Raw genomic sequence first — 18,107 nt, forward strand, 5'->3', positions numbered from 1 at the left:
CTGTGCTGCTCAGTTTACGCTCTTTGTCCCTGTTGTGATTCTAAATTCTTCAAATGTTTCTTCATGCAAAATTAAATTCAAATTTACCTTCGTCTCGTGCTGTCATAAATGACAGAATACTAAAATATCATGAACAAATGTCTTTTAGTTCCCAGGATCTCACGCCCTGGTTCTTCCAGAGGAAATGACTGATCTCACACAACCATGTCGTTTTCTTCCAAAAGTTTAATTTGCATAATTATTTACAACAGATGGTAGGTAGCAGTACTTAGAAGAGGCAAAATATACTGAGCCATATTGAGAAAAAGCAGGGGGAAAATGATAAAATGATACGAATCGGTAAAACCATTTCAAAACCTTGCATTTAGAAAAGAACGTTTACAACTCCTTGTGAGAGAAAAATGAAATATTCAGTTTAAAATTAATCTTACGAACACAAACGGATCCGTAGAGTGCTGTGATACTGAACAGCAATGACTCACGAAAGAATACATTCATTTTTCACTATCCCGCATGCTATCTGAAGATCTTTATAAAATAATGTCGACGAAAGGAACGTTAAACAACAAAATCCATGGTCAAGAGCGGAAAATAGTTCCATTTAAATTAGGCATATATTATGTATTTATATATGTATATTTCTGTACAAATACGGAATATTTGGTATTATATTTATCCTCATTATTGATATATATCTAACAATTCAAAATAGTTTTTAAGCTAACCACAAACCTTTTTATGCTATCCAATTTTTCTCATGTCACATTCCAAAAACCCAGAGCAGGCCCCTTTTTTTTCTTTTGTTATTTCATCCCACGGCCACAGCACAAGACAGTTCTCCACCAGAGGCAAAACGAAATTGTGACTGCTCTCTCCCCTCATAAACCTCGGGAACATGGACGACACGGGCGAACAAACAGGTTCTCCTCCCAGTTGTTGTACAGAAGCACGTAATTCAAAAGGAAAATGTAAATGATGACAACAATGTGCCTGTAAATCAAGGTGGAACTGTGATCGTGTGTCCAAGGGTTGGTGCATCTGTGGTGTGAAATAGAATAATTATCCTTCTTAGACTGATTCACTTTGTCTCAGGCTCATAACTCTAATAATAATAATACTAATAATAATTATAATAATAATAAACACTATATAAATGTCAAATGTAAGCATTGCCTTTAAAATAAACCATGTAACATAATTCATTTGTCCCATCTGCTAACATGGAGGAGGCAGGGTTTATGATATAATGCGGCCAGCCACCAGGGGGCGATCAAGAGGATTTGGCTTCACTTATGAGGAGCTGTGATATAGTCCAATCTTTACATACAGTCTATGGTATTTCCCCAGAATGTCAAACTGCTCCTTTAAAGGCCTTTAAACATAACTGTGTCTCAGCTTGGTCAAGAGTCTGACGATAAGAAAGAACAGCCAGCGTCAACATCGGAACCAGGCTTATTGCTTGAGGAGCAGATTCACTCATACGAGCCCGGCGTCAATGCAAGCATGACATCAAACATGGTCATGGTAGTCACAGTACAGTACTCGCTTGTGAGACACAGGCTGACACAGATGATCCACCGCGTGTCATCGACAACAACAAAAACCGACCCACATCATTTATGAGAAGAGAGAGCAAGCGATAGAAAGACATCTTTGCAGCGCAACTGTATCAGAAACAAGGAGAAAAGCTTTCGGTGTCAATCTGATGGAGTCTTCCCCTATAAGACCGTAAATAAAATCCTCGAGATACCAACATGGGGAAACTCAGGGTGCTATCTGCAGGACATAGCATGACAGCACTGTGTGTGTGTGTGTGTGTGTGTGTGTGTGTGTGTGTGTGTGTGTGATGTTTTTGGTGTGTGCTGATTGTCAGAATAAAACCCAAAGCAGCAGCAGATTTAGGTAAAGTACAAGGAGAGAAGTTGTCTTGATTCAGCACCTCTGCAGAACTTCTCTGAGCTTTTCAACATCCAGGACTCTAACTATTGAAAGTAATGTTGATCTGAAACATGGTGCTGTTCAGTGTCTAGTACAAGGCGTTAACAGAAGTGACCGAACAGGGGAAATGCCAAAAAGGAAATCCATTATTTATTTATTTTTCTCGTTTTTTTCGTTGTGTTTAAAACAGCGAAAAGTAAATCCTAACTATGCGACCGTGGAGTGCAGGACTGAGGACTGGATGACAAGGACAGCACACGTTGTTGTTGTTGTTGTTGTTGTTGTTGTTTGCTCCTGCAGTGTAAAAGCACCACGAACAACACGGTGTGTTCAGTGCTCTGTGTATGAAAGGTGATCTGCTGCATAGTGCACAGGCACGACCAATACTCCCTGTGCAGATCACGACTATACTCCTGACAAATACACCGCTCAAATGCTTCTCTGTGAGGTACAATAGCTGTAGGTGAGCCTGCCTGTCATCATGTACATATATATATATATATATATATATATATATACACACACATGGAAACACTATTGCACTTTTTAGCTGGTCAAGTTTTGTCTCCAGATTCTGTAGGTGCATACAGGTCTTGAGATTGCAACAGCTGGGAGGAGAAAATAGATAGATGAAGACCTTTTAAATAAATGTTCTTTTGTGATGTACTCATATGGGTGTGACATGCACTCTGAGATGTGTCGCACCCGCTGATTTCTGACAACTGACCTTTGTCCACGGTCGCGACACATGAACTGAATTTCCAAACAAGTGAAAGTGTGGAATCGCGGCAGAGCCTCCGTGCGCTCTGGACCCAATGTCCCCAAAACACAAAAAGGATAACGAAATGGAACCGAATCCCCCGTCTGATGTCCTCTAGATGGACGCCTGTTGTGCTGAAGTCGATTACAGTGAGAGGACAAGTTAGAATTCGTCAAATGTGAAGTCAATTTGTTTTTCTGGACACCTGCGGTCCCGACCCAGCCCAGTTTCCAGCCCTTGGTAACGGTACTACAGTCGAACGTGCAACTCTGAGAGGCGTCGCGGTCCTTATTCCACAGAGCTCAACGCCCCCAGAGACATCCGCGCCCAGACTCCCCGTGAGAGTCAACACTGTAAGGCACCTGAGGATTTGTCATGTACAGTAGTTGCCAAACTTCTAAGCCCCTTTGTGGCGCGTTGAGGCGGAAAAAAAACGCCAAAGGAAAAATATCAAAGTGTTTTTCCCACCGGAGACTCTGGTGACGAGGGGTCGCGACAGACGACAGCGGCGCCGCGACTCGAGACTCGCTCCGCGCGGCGTCGCCGAGAAAAACCCCATTTGCTTCATATCTAGAGTTGCGACGTCCTCTGAGGACATCTTCCCCCGTCTGACATCAGCCCCACTGGAAGTGACATCATTTCCCGTTTAGGCCAATGACCGTGGGATCCCCATCACTTCACTTTGACCTTTGCCCTCTGCAGGTTTAACTCATGTCTACTGGTTGGAGAGTGGGATCTATTCGAAACGAGCTGCAACGCACAAGTACGCACTTGAAGCCCCAAATATTGCAAACGTCCTGTTTGGAGTAGGTGGTATCTGGCGTGATGATGGCGATGGCTTGACGGAGTACCACGTGGGATGGAATCACGGTACGCAGTCGGCGGGAAGCAGCCTTGATTTGCGCGGCTCTCAGTCCGGCGGACGAGCAGCCGGATCGGCGCAGGAGCCCCGTCGGCGGTTGTCACAGTTCAGAGAAGCTGGCACTCGTCCCTCTGGGGCGAAAACTCAAGGGAGGAACCAGTGAAATGAGTCTCTCTCTCTCTCTCTCGCTCGCTCTCTGGCCAAAATACATGAGTGAAGACGCTGATCAGGGGAAAATACTGTAAACGTAACCTAGTGTCTAGAATATTCATTCTAAGACGATCCAACTACAGAATATCACCCTCAGTGTAACTGTGGGCCTGAATCAGTATTTAAACGTGTAGACATGGTTTGGACAGGTGGCGAATGCTCCACGTTTGTTCTTCCCGTGGAGATCTGGGAAACAACTTTTAAGAATCGGTCAATCTGTGGAACGCTATGCGGAGCCCACGGTGACCTGCTCCGTCGTCTTCCAGTCAAACTCAGCAGATCATGAAACAAAGTTGAAGGTAAACAATTAAAGAAAACTAAAATGAAGTAGAGGGGCAACTTTTCTTTTCATTAGTCTAATTTGAATTTTCAGCATCTGCTCCCCTCTGCTTTGGCCTTTCGCACCGAGCTCTACATTCACGAGTGTTTTGCTTAAGGCCGTCTGGTGAGGCGAGGGGTTTCAGATTCAGCGCTGATCGCACAAAGGGCCACAAAGTCAAAAAGGAATACTCTGGAAGACAAATTCGAGCCTCACCGCAAAAGGAAACCGCCGAGTCCCTCCCCGACAGAGCACTGCTCTCCTCCGCCGAGCGCCGCTGTGACCACAGTGGCGTGGTGCAACGTTGACATCACTGCACCGTCTCAGTAGACTGGGATTAGATGAAACGAGGGTGAAGGGGCCTCTTCGTCGGCGCAGTATAAAACGTGGACAAGGGGTACGAAGGTGGAATGTCCACTCCTGTAATCTCTCCCGTCCGATGGACGGAAATAGCCCTGACCTCCACGCTGTCGCGTCAGTTAATCCGTGAAACCTCCTTCTCCTCATTTTCACCACTGAGGGCAAGAGCATTGCAAAGATGGTCTTTCCTCAGGTCACAGTCTGCCACAGGTCGTTTCGGAGAGAAAAACGGGCACCATGTTAATAAATCTCTGTTTAAAAAGTCCTTGAGTGTGTGTGTGTCGGTGTGTGTGTGTGTGTGTGTGTGTGTGTGTGTGTGCGTGCACATAGGACTGGGTAAAGGACAAACAGTTTTAGAGTAAAAAGCAGCACCATTTACTATAGTAACTGAATATTGTTAAAGTGTCATTTGCACCTGTCTTTCCTAGACTACATGAGCAGATCAAAAGGACGACACAGAGTGTTTTTCATTATGCGCCACGTGGAACAGAGAGGGTCGGATGCAGCGTGTGGTGAGAAAATGATTTCTGTCCGCCCAGAAACACAGCCGGCGATCGGCAGGACGAACCAACGCACCGTCAACTCAACCCACAAACTGCCCTTAACTGTAGCGACTGGATGGTCACTGTAGCGGGTGATGTTGCTCATATGACAGATACTGTGAGAATAATCAAAAGTGTTCAGAATCACAATATTGTATTTATGAGAGGCCTGGGCGCCGTCAGAGAGAAAGAAAAGAAATGAAAAACAACACGAGGTGCAAGTTCATATGACCTATAAGAGTAAAAGTTTTCCATATCTGTCCTTGCAATTCAACTGCAACAATATCACATGAGCGTCATAAACTACATTTCCCTTGGAAATACAAACATGAATATTATAAGGTGCAAAAATGCATTGTTTCATACAGTCACCTCTTCCAGGCTGCGCAAAAAACTGTCTTCTGTTAATAATTCATATTTGTCCTGCAATGGAAATGTACATCCAGCAGCAAATAACGTACATATCTTTTTTTTTTTTTTAATATATATAAATGTTGAGTGTTGAGTTCAAAGAGCGGGTGGTGGCTTTTTTTTATGAATGAAAATGAATAAATGTGGAGATGGTGGTGGAGTATTAGCATCGTTTTCAGATCTCGCGCAGCAACACATGGTCGACGGCTGCAGCAGGACTGGTCACAGCTGATCGGATGAAAAACTCCCAAACAATTCTGATTCCATAACCACAATGGCAGTAAATTAAGAAAGGAATATCAACAGTTACCTCCACTAAAGCCTCAGCAAAAAAGTGAGTATATTATTATTTCTTTGCGATTAGATTTTACATATTCTCTTTGAGGCCTTTCCCTGTTGCTAAGATACAAGGAAACATCTGGTCTCCGCTGCCCATTGCTGATTCAGCCCTAGACCATCGTTGCTGGTGAGAGGAAGTTGCACTTTGTGTTTCCCTTCGACATGTAGCACGCACAGCGTCACCCGTACTCCCAGTGGATCGATGGATAAGACGGGAGTTTTAATAGCTAAAATGGCTTTGACAAAAACAAAATGTTTTTAACGTGATGTGGCTGAAATTAATATCAGGTGGAATGTTCCTTTTTGGAGTATAGCAGCTCATTCTCATGGTGCAGAATCTGAATCCGCCTGAGGGCTTTTAAAGCTACACGAGGCAACCTCACGTTAGCAGCTCCAGGTGACAGAGACATGTAGGTATAAATATGAATATATATGAATACCCACAAATATGCAGCCCTCGGATCACTTTTCACCAACTTTAACCGAAAAATGTAACCAGAGGGAAAAGGTCTAATGCTGGTGTGTCCAAGTTTTTGCTGTTTTGCACGAGTTTCAATCAGGAAGTTTTTCCTCACTTCCTGTGGAGGAAGCATCGTGTGCGCCTGACTCACCTGACTCACCTGACTCACCTGACTCACCTGACTCACCTGACTCACCTGACTCACCTGACTCACCTGACTTCTCGCTCTGGGGAAGACGGGGGGGGGGCGTTCTTCCCCATGGCAGTGCCACATTTGACATTTAGGGGCTGACCTTCATCTTAAACGTTTGCCTAGTGTAGCTTCGGTGGGGACGGGGGGACGGGGGGGGGGGGGACAACCCAGAGAATGGCAACGGAGGAATGACGGCGGCGCAGTGGACGAGAGCGGAGTGACGGATGGGTGACGTCAGGTGGGAAGGAGGGAGCTGCGGGTGACTGAACACGTTGGACCTCAAAGCCGCGTCTGGGCCTCGGGGATGTAGATCTCGATGCTGTCCGCCCGCTCCGTGGCCGAGTTCTGTCTGAAGGAAGCTGCTCGCTTGGCGGCCAAGAGGCGTCTGCGGGCTTCCTGCCGCTGGCGGTCCTGAAGGTCCAGGGAGCGCTCCCGCGTCATGCCGCCACGCCCCTTGACCGGCCGCTTTGGCAGAGGTGGTGGCCACTTCTGCTCCTGAGGATGCAGAACGGCAGGATTGAATTGAATGTTTATTAAAGCAAAATCCACAGAAAATGTTGATTTACAGGAGAAATGCAAATTAAACTTGCCATGTTTGCCAGATAATTTCAATCAGGGACCTTAAACTCGATGGATTACAAATAGACCAGAGGATCCAATCGGCCATTATTTGACAGCTGCTCTGCTATGAAGTGATTGTGAAATGTACAGTATCACACTCAACAACAGCAATTTTATATTGTTGGTTGTTTTTTTTTGTATAATTTGCTCATTCTACATTATCCCATTTACGGAATAAACAAGGGAGACTATTTATTCAGCTCAGTACAAGGCCGCGTAATTGAGGGTTAGGAGGGGAGAAGAAGAGGCGACGTTATTATTCTGCAACCAGCTGATTAAAAACTGCCCGAGTGGCTATATTCCATTGCAGAAAATGATAAATGTTGAATCGAGTCAGGTTAATTAAATGCTCGGGGGGGAGGAGTTTCGTTTTTTCACTGCAGGCTAATCTGACTATATAAACCTTTAACATATGGAACTCCTGGTATCTCGTATGTACGACGAACAGAATCACTTGGTATCTCAGAAATGACACTTCTCACCACTTCATCGCTAGACCTCTTGTCAGAGTGAACGTACCCAGCAGAGACTGAACCTGCCTCGTCCGATCCACGGATCACCGAGTGTTTCGCTCACACAGAAAGCCATTGAGCCAGAACATCACTCACTTTGAATTCACCTATACGACCTCCACAGATGAAAAGACTAACAACAAAACCTTTTGAGCGCGAGGAAAAGCTTTCCCTGCCTGCGTGCCAAGCTGGTGATGAGAGTCAAAATGATCCCGACGCCGAGCATCTGTGTCACTGGGAGCACTCGGCCCCATGGAGCTTGCAATGTGCCTATTAACCCCCCGCCCCCCTTATCACAACTACAACTGTGGCATGAAGATGATTATCCCTGTGCCCTGAAGTGGCTCTTCCATCTCAAAAAAAAACAACCAACATTAGCGCCTAAAATGTGCTTCTCACAAATGCTTCCCCCTCATCTTGAGTCAAGTGAGTGCAAATATACTGGTTCGTTCGTACAGTAGCTGCCAATTCCTCAGACTCTCTGACACCGTGTTCATAGATTAAAAAGAAATTTGACCTGCTTCTGCTTATCTGTAGATACCTAACAAGGCCAGTAAACAACAAGTGGAAAGGTGTTAACAGAAGAGGACCAATAAATATCTGGCCACAGCACAAGTACGAAATGATGGAGAAAACAGCCATTGGCCTCACTTAGGGATAAAGGCAGGTGATGAGCTACTATGCATGAAAATATGACTCAGATTTCACGTGGTGACAGCGTTTTCCTTGAGATCCAGCTGACGACGACGCCACTAAATGTCAGCGCTGATGCCGCCTCCCTGTTCCCGCTGCGTCGCGATAAGAACGATTAGCCTCCCGCTGGTCACGGGCAGGCGCAGGAACACTAACGCTGTCTGTCAGCGTAGTGCAGCAGGTTTCGTCTGGAGCCCCGTGGAGACCTATCATTATTATTATTATTATTATAATCCTAGCAGCTGCCGGCTTTACCTTCTTCTCCGGACTCTCCACCAGCTGCCACTGGTTGCTCTTGATCTGCTGCAGCTCGTCAAACTTGGCAGTGACGTCGTCGATGGTGAGCTGCAGGAGGTCCCAGAATCCAGCCAGGTCCTGAGATGTGGGTCTGGGCATGGCACTGGGGTCCTGGGCAGACGGCGGTGCGATATGCAGGATTACTGAACAGTATTTACGGATGTAAACGAACTCAGACAAAGAACTTTTGCCTGTTCCGAACCCGAATTATATTATCTGTGTCAAACCCAACTTAAAACCATGATACATGCAGACAGTGTGTTTAAAAGTATTAACTTCCTGGACAAGTTGAACCTCACCATCACCACCACTGTGTGGCAGTACTGCTCCAACATTGGCTCATAACCTCAACTGACTGTTTCTGGGCACATTAAACTGCCTTTAATGACACACACACACACACACATACACACACACACACACACACACACACACACACACATACACACACACATACACACACCACACACACACACACACCCCACACACACACACACTCACACACACACACACACACCCCATTATTGTCAGCACAGATGTTTGTTAATTTTTTTTATGTAACGATTAAATTCTAATGTAATTTAGCAAAATTATCTTTATTCTATGACATTTAAGTCAAGTTAATAAATAAAGCGCAGTCAAACAAAATGTTGTATAAAAACAACATGAAAATAAGTACAACAATTCTAAATACTAAGTTAGAATAAGTTCAAATAAAATAATAAAATAAATAAAATGCTAAAAAGTGAATAACAACCACTTTCAGACATCCAAAAGCCTGATGAAATATGTTGATCTTCAGTCTACCCTTAGAAATGTCTACGGAGGGGGAACACACGTTTCTTAACGTCAGACATCTGGTGCTCAGAGTTGCAGCACTGATGACGTGTGCAATATGACACGTCACGCTGTCAGGCAGCTCCACACACTCACTACCGCAGACGGCGAAACAAAGGACGAGGTCGAACTCAGACCACAGAACGATTCCATCACGTCGAGCTTAAAAAAGCACGTTTTCAGACGCAACGTGCAGTTCCTCCTCCGTTCCAGCAGGGGAGAACTGAGTCTGAGGGCCCAGGGCTATCTAAGGCTTGTCCCAACCGACGTTACACTTAATTCATCATCCCGTTAACTCCGGAGAGAGAGAGAGAGAGAGGGAGAGACCCGAACAGAGAGCAACACAGCGAGCCGAGACACACGCACAAACAACAACACCCAACCCTAAGGCAGAGTGAGAGAACAGTCAGGCTTCATCCACCTCCACGAGGTTTTGCATTTCATTTTTCAAAAATTAGCCGCGCCTCAGACGGCTGTGATTAAGTGCCTGTCTGTCTCTCTGTCTCTCTCTCTGCTGTCTCCGCAGAGACATTCCCGCTTGTGACACGACCGTCTTCTGATGTACAGTATATGCTGACTCTGCGGATAGTTACCATTAGAAAAGGTTTAATTTCCCCCTTCGACGCGACGCGAGGGCTGAACAGTGAGACGGCGTGGCAGTCCATTACTCAAACTCTAACGGTCCCATTCAACCTGCTGCTGCCTCTGCGCATTAATGGATGGCCTCAAACACGCGGTGCCGCTTTCCAATTGGAATTCCCCTCTCGTTTACCGCGGCGGGTCAATGGCGGCAGGGGGACTGCTCCTTTCCATCGATCTCCGTGCTCTGTTTCTGGAGAGGTGCACGAGTGCCAGTTCACCCCTGACCCTTTGTGTTTCCCCGTGTATCATACTAACGTCGTGTCAGTGTGGCTGTCCACAAACACAAGCGATACTCACCAGATTCTGCTGACATAACCAGTAAAACTGCTGAAACTTTTGGGACATTAGTAGCTGAGCACTTCCCACCGCACTCCGGATCTTCCCTAGGACTGGTAGAGAGAGAGAAGGAGAGAGAGAGAGACTCTGGTTTTACCATTGACAGCTTAGCAAAGGTCAACACGGTGTCTTCATAATGTCATTCACAAGGATCCTATCATGATTCATTGGTCAATTCATATAGTCAACTATATATATATATATATGTCAGCGTATACCCTCAGGGCACTCACTCTCCTCCGTCAGGTCGTGTTCCTCTGCCTCTCTCTCCATCTCGTTGCACCTCCCCTCCAACCGCTTGGTCTCGTTGTGAAGGAGCTGCATGAACCAGCTGCCGTCCCTGCGCAGTGGGGAAATGCGCCCCGTCTCGGAGCCCTCCAGGCTGGGCTGGACCAGCCAGGTTTCGGGCTGCGGGCTGGACGGCCCACTGGAGGGCCGGTGGTCCTCCCTGTAGCTGAACAGGCCCTGTGTGCGCACCGTGCGGATGGCGCCGTACTGCGTGGGCGTGCTGGGCTCCGAGTGCCGGCCGAAGGCGCCGCCGAACTGCAGGCCCTTGTCCTCCATGGAGGGGAAGCCCTCCAACTCCATGTCCGCTTGCACCGCGGTGGTCACGCTGTTTGAGCGCTTGAAGCGCCCGTGCCTGACAAGGACAAGTGATGAAATGTGAATGTGTCCGCTCGAAGAACAGATGAGACAAACGTGCTTCCGTCAGCGCTGCCGTACCGTTTGTGATCTTCCACCTGGATCCCTATAGAATGGAACTGAGGAAGGCCTTTACTTTCAGTCTCAGAGTCTGTCACACTTTCCACCTGGTGAATACACAGAGCCGCACATTGGAGATTTACAGACACACATTTAACAGGATGTACATGTTTCATAAGCTGCTCTCAGACATGCACTGAAGTCTGGACGTGTGGACTGAGTGCGGTCACGGTGGGTTGCCACTTGATCCTGACATGTGTAAAGGCAAACAACCTCGCTGTGTGCTTCACACAGATCTCTACATCTTGGAATTCGACATCTCTAACACCTCTGACAAGAGTAGCTCATTTGCCCACTTCCATCATTCCCCAGTCCTCCTCTGTCATTTGATGTATTTGTTTGATTAAAATGCCTGGAGCTGTTGCTACTGTGGACCCTATTGGACGCCGCTCTCTCAGCAGACAGGGAAGACAGAGGAGACTGGTTTAAGAGAGAGGCGCAGTGTTCAGTTTACCTGTATCCCAATGGAGGAACGTGGGGTTTTGAGGTACTCCTCGGCCTTGGACACCAGCACTGCTTTGTCGCACGTCTGGACGGAGGTGTGGCTGCCCAAAGATGCGTGCCTCTTGCCTGCTGCTGACTCCATCGCCATGGTGACCGCCTTGGTGCTGTCCAGGCTGTCCGTGGAGCTGTAGATGGGACGGCCGAGGCTGTCCGTGGTCCACAGACCGCCCCGCGGATGCCTGCCCTCCTGGTAGGCATCTTGGGTGGACTCTGTGCTGCTCTGGGCTGTCACAGAGATAAGAGGCTTGGTGGTGGTGCGCGGGGGCACAGGAGGCGGAGTCTTCTTGTAACTGGGAGGATATGATACCGCTGGATAGCACGAGCAGGATGAGAGGACGAGGACAAGGCAGGACAAGGGGTAGAGGATAAAATAAAAACAGGAGAGTGAAAGAATGTGGCCAGAAGCTGACGAGGGCCAGGTTGCTGCAGTACACCTGTATCACAGCGTGTGTGATAGAAGCAGGGTGACACATTAGGCATTAGAGCAGTCAAAGCGAGGGGCAAGTGTCAGTAAGGTGAAAAGCAACAGCAGCTTTGTAACATGTCGCCGTTTACTGCGGAGGTGAAATGAAGGATCATGGGAAAGATTTGCTCTTTCGAGTGCAAATGAGAATCCGACGGTAATCCATCCAGATGGACCTCACAGCAGAGTTGGACAGGTACCAACTCCACTCGCTAACACTTTCATTTTTTTAATGATAAAACACTGACCGATGAAGTTGTTCAGGATACAAATTTGCAAAAATAATTCTTACTTTTAGATAGTGGAAAAGATAATAGCGTTCAAGTGAATTCATTGGTAAATAAGTCACGGAAAACTACACTTTGGTGTCAGATTTCAAGTGTGTCCTGGATAAATATAGGTTTTTTTCAGCTACTAAATTCTGAAAATTCACCCAACCTCCCCCGCATTATGGGAGGAATAATGAGCCGCACTTGCACAATGGATGAATCCAATGTATCACATTAGGTACTGCGGTGCGGTGTAGACACTATTTGGATTATTTTGCAGACATCACATTGACCAAATTTGATAATAAAAAAAAAATGCCACTCAAGTCAGATTAAATGTATAAGGTATGAAAAGTAAATGGAAATATTTGTTTTAAGATATTGCATCCATCAGATTTTTAAGAAACAACTATCCGCCCTCCTCCCCCACACACACACCACTTTGAATTACAGGTAATCAATATGCAATAAGAAATAAGAAACCACGACGAAGTCTGTTAAGCTAAATCCAGTCACAGACTTGACTTCCTTCCAACTTGAAGGGGCCGCAGCTCTGCAAGACACAGTGGGTGGATACCGAACTGAAGTGAGCACAGTGACTCAGCCCGTACACAACACAAGCAGTCTATTTTTACACATTCTACCCGTGTGACTTACTCTCTGAAACAGACAAATGTTAGAGATTGCTCGGTACCAGCTCGCAACTGATGAACGCCCCCCCACCCCCCGCATTTCTGTATTCGTCTCGCTGTTACCTTGCATTACCCTGCCAGGAGAACTCAATTATAATGCTCAGATGTTAAAATAATACATAGTCTAATTCCATGTCTGCGGCTTTTTCTGAATCACACTCGCTTATCAGATTTTTCACGGCTTTTAACAAATCTTTTTTCTTCTTCTCCATTTTTAGACCAACGCTGTTCATGATGGTTATAATTCTTTCCTTTTTTTGGACAGTTTGAGAGGTTTTGTTTCAACTGTATGATCTTTCTGGAGGCTGCAGTAAAAAAAAAAAAATCAAAACACCTGTGTTAAGACTTGTATAAGTTATAGCTAGCTCTACCTGTATTGATTTTAGTTTAGTTTACCAAATGAACTGGCGTCTAGAAATGAAAAAGAAGATTTTACCTACTCCAATTACCATAACCTATTATCTTATCTGTGATGGGGGCATATACAGACCACCTTCATAATAAGGAAAAGGAAAAGTTTGGATTTTTCTTGCCGTTACATGCGCTAGGTCTCCAAACAACCAGGTTTCTCCACTTGACAGCATGAACTCGCACAGCAAACATTGTGTTTACAACCAGCGATTCGCAAGATGTATTGTTTCTAAACTGTAAATGTGCTGCTGGTGGTGCAGCGGGAAAAGGTCACTGCGGTTTCCAGAGTTGTGTCGAGAGTGTGAACGTGCACTAAGCTGTCACAACATTGTTTGCAGCAGTTAATGAATGACTCTACTCCCTGAAGCAGGATAATGATAAATATTTTAAAATTAGCCTGTAATCAGACTGTGGTATTAGTCAGCACTACACGGTTCTCCTGCGGTTCATTCATATATTTCATAGCTAAGTGGGGGCTGACATTTAGGGGCAAATCTGTTGCCTTATGCACCCACGTTAATAAGCTGTGCATAATCACAAAATGATCTGCTTAAGTTAGTGTTGCTTAGTGAAAGACCTTTAATTTGCTGACTCCTCTTCCGAGAGCAGTAAACATACTCAATCTGAAATTAAAAAAGAAAAATTACAATAGAGTGCAATAACACTGACTGGACACCAGATGTCCTCCTATGGACTCTACATCATTCACTAAGGGCTAAATCAGGGCAATACTGGATCATGTCAGAGGACTAAGTTCAGGATTTTTTGTCTTTTTTATATATATTTCTACTATATCAGTCAAGTTATTATATGCAAAATCTTTCAGCTTGTAAATACATTTCTAACAATATATGAATTAAAATCATCTCTACTTCTACAAGCTGCAACATAAAATGCTGAATACATAAAACTAATATAGGTATACACAACTTAGAAAGTTATTGAATAATTTTTATGCAGATCAAGAACTTCTTAGAAGTGCTAAGTTTAGAGAATTTTAAAGAAATAAATTAACTGCAAATAATTAATACGAGGTGTGAATACTTGTCCCTTCCTTAAAGTTCAGATCTTCAACAAACGTGTCCTTGTGCGCATGCGAAAACACATCCAGCAGTGATGTGATTTGACAAGTTAGCGAGCTGCAGTAAATGTACTGGAACTAATCTCAGACTTAAGCGGCCAGTCACAGAGTATATGTGACAAAAGAAATGTGACTGTTGAATAAGAAAATCTCTGCAGATGTCTAATCTTTTCCTGCAAGACAAATTAAATTCAAATTAAACTCGAATAAACAGACAACATTTTCAACTGGCAATTGGTGAAATAATCAAAGTGACAGATCTTCCGTTGTCTACTTGTCTGGTTGACATTTTTCAACCGGAATTAAAGAAAATCACAGAGGGAGTTCAAACATAAAGGACGGAGACAATCCAATGTTGGCACAAACAGTTTAGCCTCTATGGTCTATAACTGCCATCCAGACACAAGACCTGTCACAATCTGCAAAGGAGGTTTGACTCAACTTGAACTTACTCTCAAGACCCGCAGTTTAACTAAATACTAAGTAATGTTCAACGAACAGTAAGAACCGCTGAACACAAGGGATCGGTTAGTGAGAAAAGGCAAGAGAAAGTGTTAAGATCAAGTAGGTAAATTTGCAGAGCTACAGCAGCTTTTCTTTCTAACTGCATGGACTTGAGTTGACAGTTTGATTAATATAGTCCAGGGAGGCATCCTGTCCGTTGGGTAGTAAGTTGGGACTGGCTGTGTTTGAATAGGATTGTTTGGCTTAGCACTGCTGCACTGGGCAGGATCAGAAAAACCGACCCACACACTGGAAGTGCAGCCAAGACTAAATGGAGCTGAATGTCATGCTCTGCAATTGTGTTGCTGTTGCCCTAGTAGTTTTTACTTATAACAGAGGCTTTTTGACTCGGTATCAGCGGTGCCCTGCATCTCTGAAGCACATGTCTCTGCATCCAAACACAAATGAACCAATCTACACTTGATCTTCATGCATCCTACTCCTCCTTGTCACTGACAATCCAACCTGGTTATTTTCTGTGGCCATTTATAACTTCCTTAATGCTTTTGGTGAATCAGTTATCGGTGTGCATGACACAGGTCCTATCAGGAGAACAGTTTACAATCTAAATGACTTGTCGATGGTCAGGAAATATATTCATGAGTACTCTGATCATCAAAATAATTGTTTAGATTATATTTCAAGCACAATTTAACAAATTTCTCACTTTTTTATTTCACACAGAATTGATTTAATAATATAATAAATTTCCTAAAATTATTTTTTATAAAAATAATCATTAGTTGCAGCCCTACATCAAAATAGTTAAATCTACTTTTACTTGCATAGAAAATCTGATTTTATCACAGAATATACAAAGCCGTGTAAAGTTGGTTGTAAAATATAAAGTATATATAGATGATGAAAATATAGGCCTATATACCAAAACAGTGCAGCATAAACCTTTTCTTTTAATGTGCATGCAATTTGTAATACTGCATAATATTCTGAATATTTGCTAAATTCGAGATGTCATAACTTTGACTTGGGCTAAAACCAATATTCCAACATGTACTGATGACGTATCAATCAACCTCCATTTGATTTCCGGCGCCTACGTTACGTCATTGCGTGCAGCGTTCAAGATGAACGTCAGCGTCGTTTTTTTCTACGTCAACGTTTACAGAAAACGAAACTACTCAAACAGGAGTTAGCCGCCTGGTACCGCGAAGCCTCGTAAGACGAAGCCTGTGTTTTAATAACGGGCCCAGAAGTGGACCGATAATCTGTTGTTGGAGTAGTTTTTACAACGTTTTATCTATGGACGTTTACAAATGTTGACAATCGTTTTTTTTCGCAACAGAACCGGAAGTGATCCGACGCGACGCAAAAACATGTACGTTGACAGCGCCAGAAGTCATCACACCAGCCACAAACAGGCTCAGTGTTTTAGCTGCAGTTTGTATCACGGGACGAATTAGTTTCAAATGTACTCAGTTAATTTCGAGTGGACAGCGAAATGCTCTTTGAACGGTTTAAAAAAAAAAATTTCAAAGTAAAATCAGCGCAACGTTAGCAAAACAATCAAGCTACAAGTGACACGTTCACAAAAAGTCGAAGAAATAAACATGAAACAAAAGTCATAGTGTTAATGTGTATCCCAACCTTTTCACCAGGAAGAAGCTAGCACAATTAGCTACCAATGGATGCATGGCTGAAATGTATATATATATATATATTTTTTTGCGAAGAGAAAAGCCAAAATGGCGGCAAGGAGGAGGAGAGGGTGTGGAGACGGACGGGTACCTGGAGGAGGCTGAGCGCGGTCCACACTGCAGGAAGTAGGGAGACGAAACTGAATCCCTGCAAGGAGCAAGCAGCAGCATGTTACTGGAGGACAAGTGAAGGTATCTCACACACACACACACACACACACACACACACACACACACACACACTAATGCACAAGCGCTCATTATAGTTTATAGTTATAGTTTTATCCAGTTGCTAGGTAAGTCATTAACAGGGGGAGACAGAAACACACAAGCTGGATTTAGTGATTTAGAAATGGGTCATATCATTTTTTTTGGTGGCCAAATGATGAATGTGCAGAGCTGATTGCACGTGGAAAAATATAGCTTTTGGCCTGTAATGATTTCATACAGTATAAGTGAGTACATGTACAGTCGTACTGCTTCCCTGCTTAAAGAAAAAACACACAAGGGAATAACGTGGAATATTGATTAACACGGATTATCCAGCATTTGCTGTGTTTCTGTCTCAGATATTCTAATGGCACCAATGCAATTTGCAACTTGATGGGCAATATTCAAAGGCAACTATAGTCATCAGGAGGGAGGTGCCTCAACCTTTTTTACGTGTTTCATATCAAGGTTCTTGTCGCCGGAGATATTTGAATGCCGAAAAATCTTTGAGAGTCAATGTTTGCCAAGGTTGTGGGGAATTTTGCCCATCTGCATTGCCCTTATTTAACATATCATGCATGTAACATAATCTAACAACCCATATTTATCACCCTAGGCTCAATCATTGAGTCAGTAATGCATTTAAACACAGCAGGAGAAATCATGCATCATCTAAAAAACAGCTTTACCTCATATTATACATATAAGACACAGAGTAGGAATTATTAAAACAAATATGAAAGTCAAGTTATGATAACATTTTTTAGAATCCAGTATTTAATTAAGCATTAATGAATTACTATATTTTAAAAGGTACAATTGTGAGATAGTGTATCTTTTTCTGATCTTTGGATATCATCTAAAGAAATATTTGATATTCAAATATTTAGAAAAAAATTAGAAGTACAAAGTGCCTCAATAGAGTTAATTTGTGGATATTTAATATTCAAATATGAATCTTTTAGCAGTACAGTGTCTCTTTTGAGAGTCACAGAGCACTGCAATGTTTGGAGAATAAAGTCAACAAAAAATGTCATATACAGACAGCGACTAAGAAGAAGAGACAAAGACAAGTGATTAAAATCAACTCCTGAATTAGCCACTCCACGACTGTAGGAAAACTGTAGGATGACCTTAAATTAGAAAAGTCTTTGTCAAGTTGTAGTTTTGTAGAGCTGACAGAAATAAGGATTAGACAACAGGGGAAACAATGTGCTGAGAGAA

The 18,107-nt window shown here is 44.0% G+C and overlaps 2 protein-coding genes across 6 annotated transcripts in view; one reads left to right on the forward strand and one right to left on the reverse strand.

The window, feature by feature from the left end:
* Window positions 1-210: 210 nt before the first annotated feature.
* The window catches only part of LOC118289816 (disks large-associated protein 2), a 77,788-nt gene continuing 59,891 nt past the window's right edge, over window positions 211-18,107 (reverse strand). For both annotated transcript variants that reach the window (XM_047328436.1, XM_047328435.1), the window contains 7 exons: window positions 16,765-16,821; window positions 11,549-11,907; window positions 11,056-11,141; window positions 10,566-10,972; window positions 10,294-10,385; window positions 8,476-8,628; window positions 211-6,889 (listed from right to left, as the gene is read on the reverse strand). In XM_047328436.1, coding sequence (XP_047184392.1) covers window positions 6,674-6,889; window positions 8,476-8,628; window positions 10,294-10,385; window positions 10,566-10,972; window positions 11,056-11,141; window positions 11,549-11,907; window positions 16,765-16,821 — 1,370 coding nt within the window. In that variant the 3' untranslated portion in view covers window positions 211-6,673. The remainder of the gene's footprint in view (window positions 6,890-8,475; window positions 8,629-10,293; window positions 10,386-10,565; window positions 10,973-11,055; window positions 11,142-11,548; window positions 11,908-16,764; window positions 16,822-18,107) is intronic.
* LOC118289818 (cytospin-A-like) overlaps window positions 16,088-18,107 on the forward strand; it is a 76,049-nt gene continuing 74,029 nt past the window's right edge. For all 4 annotated transcript variants that reach the window (XM_047328440.1, XM_047328438.1, XM_047328439.1 and 1 more), the window contains exons 1-3: window positions 16,088-16,194; window positions 16,322-16,354; window positions 16,710-16,865. The gene's annotated coding sequence lies outside the window, so the exon portion shown is untranslated. The remainder of the gene's footprint in view (window positions 16,195-16,321; window positions 16,355-16,709; window positions 16,866-18,107) is intronic.

Source organism: Scophthalmus maximus, chromosome 18, assembly GCF_022379125.1.
Source record: "Scophthalmus maximus strain ysfricsl-2021 chromosome 18, ASM2237912v1, whole genome shotgun sequence".
In the NCBI taxonomy this organism is placed as follows: domain Eukaryota; kingdom Metazoa; phylum Chordata; class Actinopteri; order Pleuronectiformes; family Scophthalmidae; genus Scophthalmus; species Scophthalmus maximus.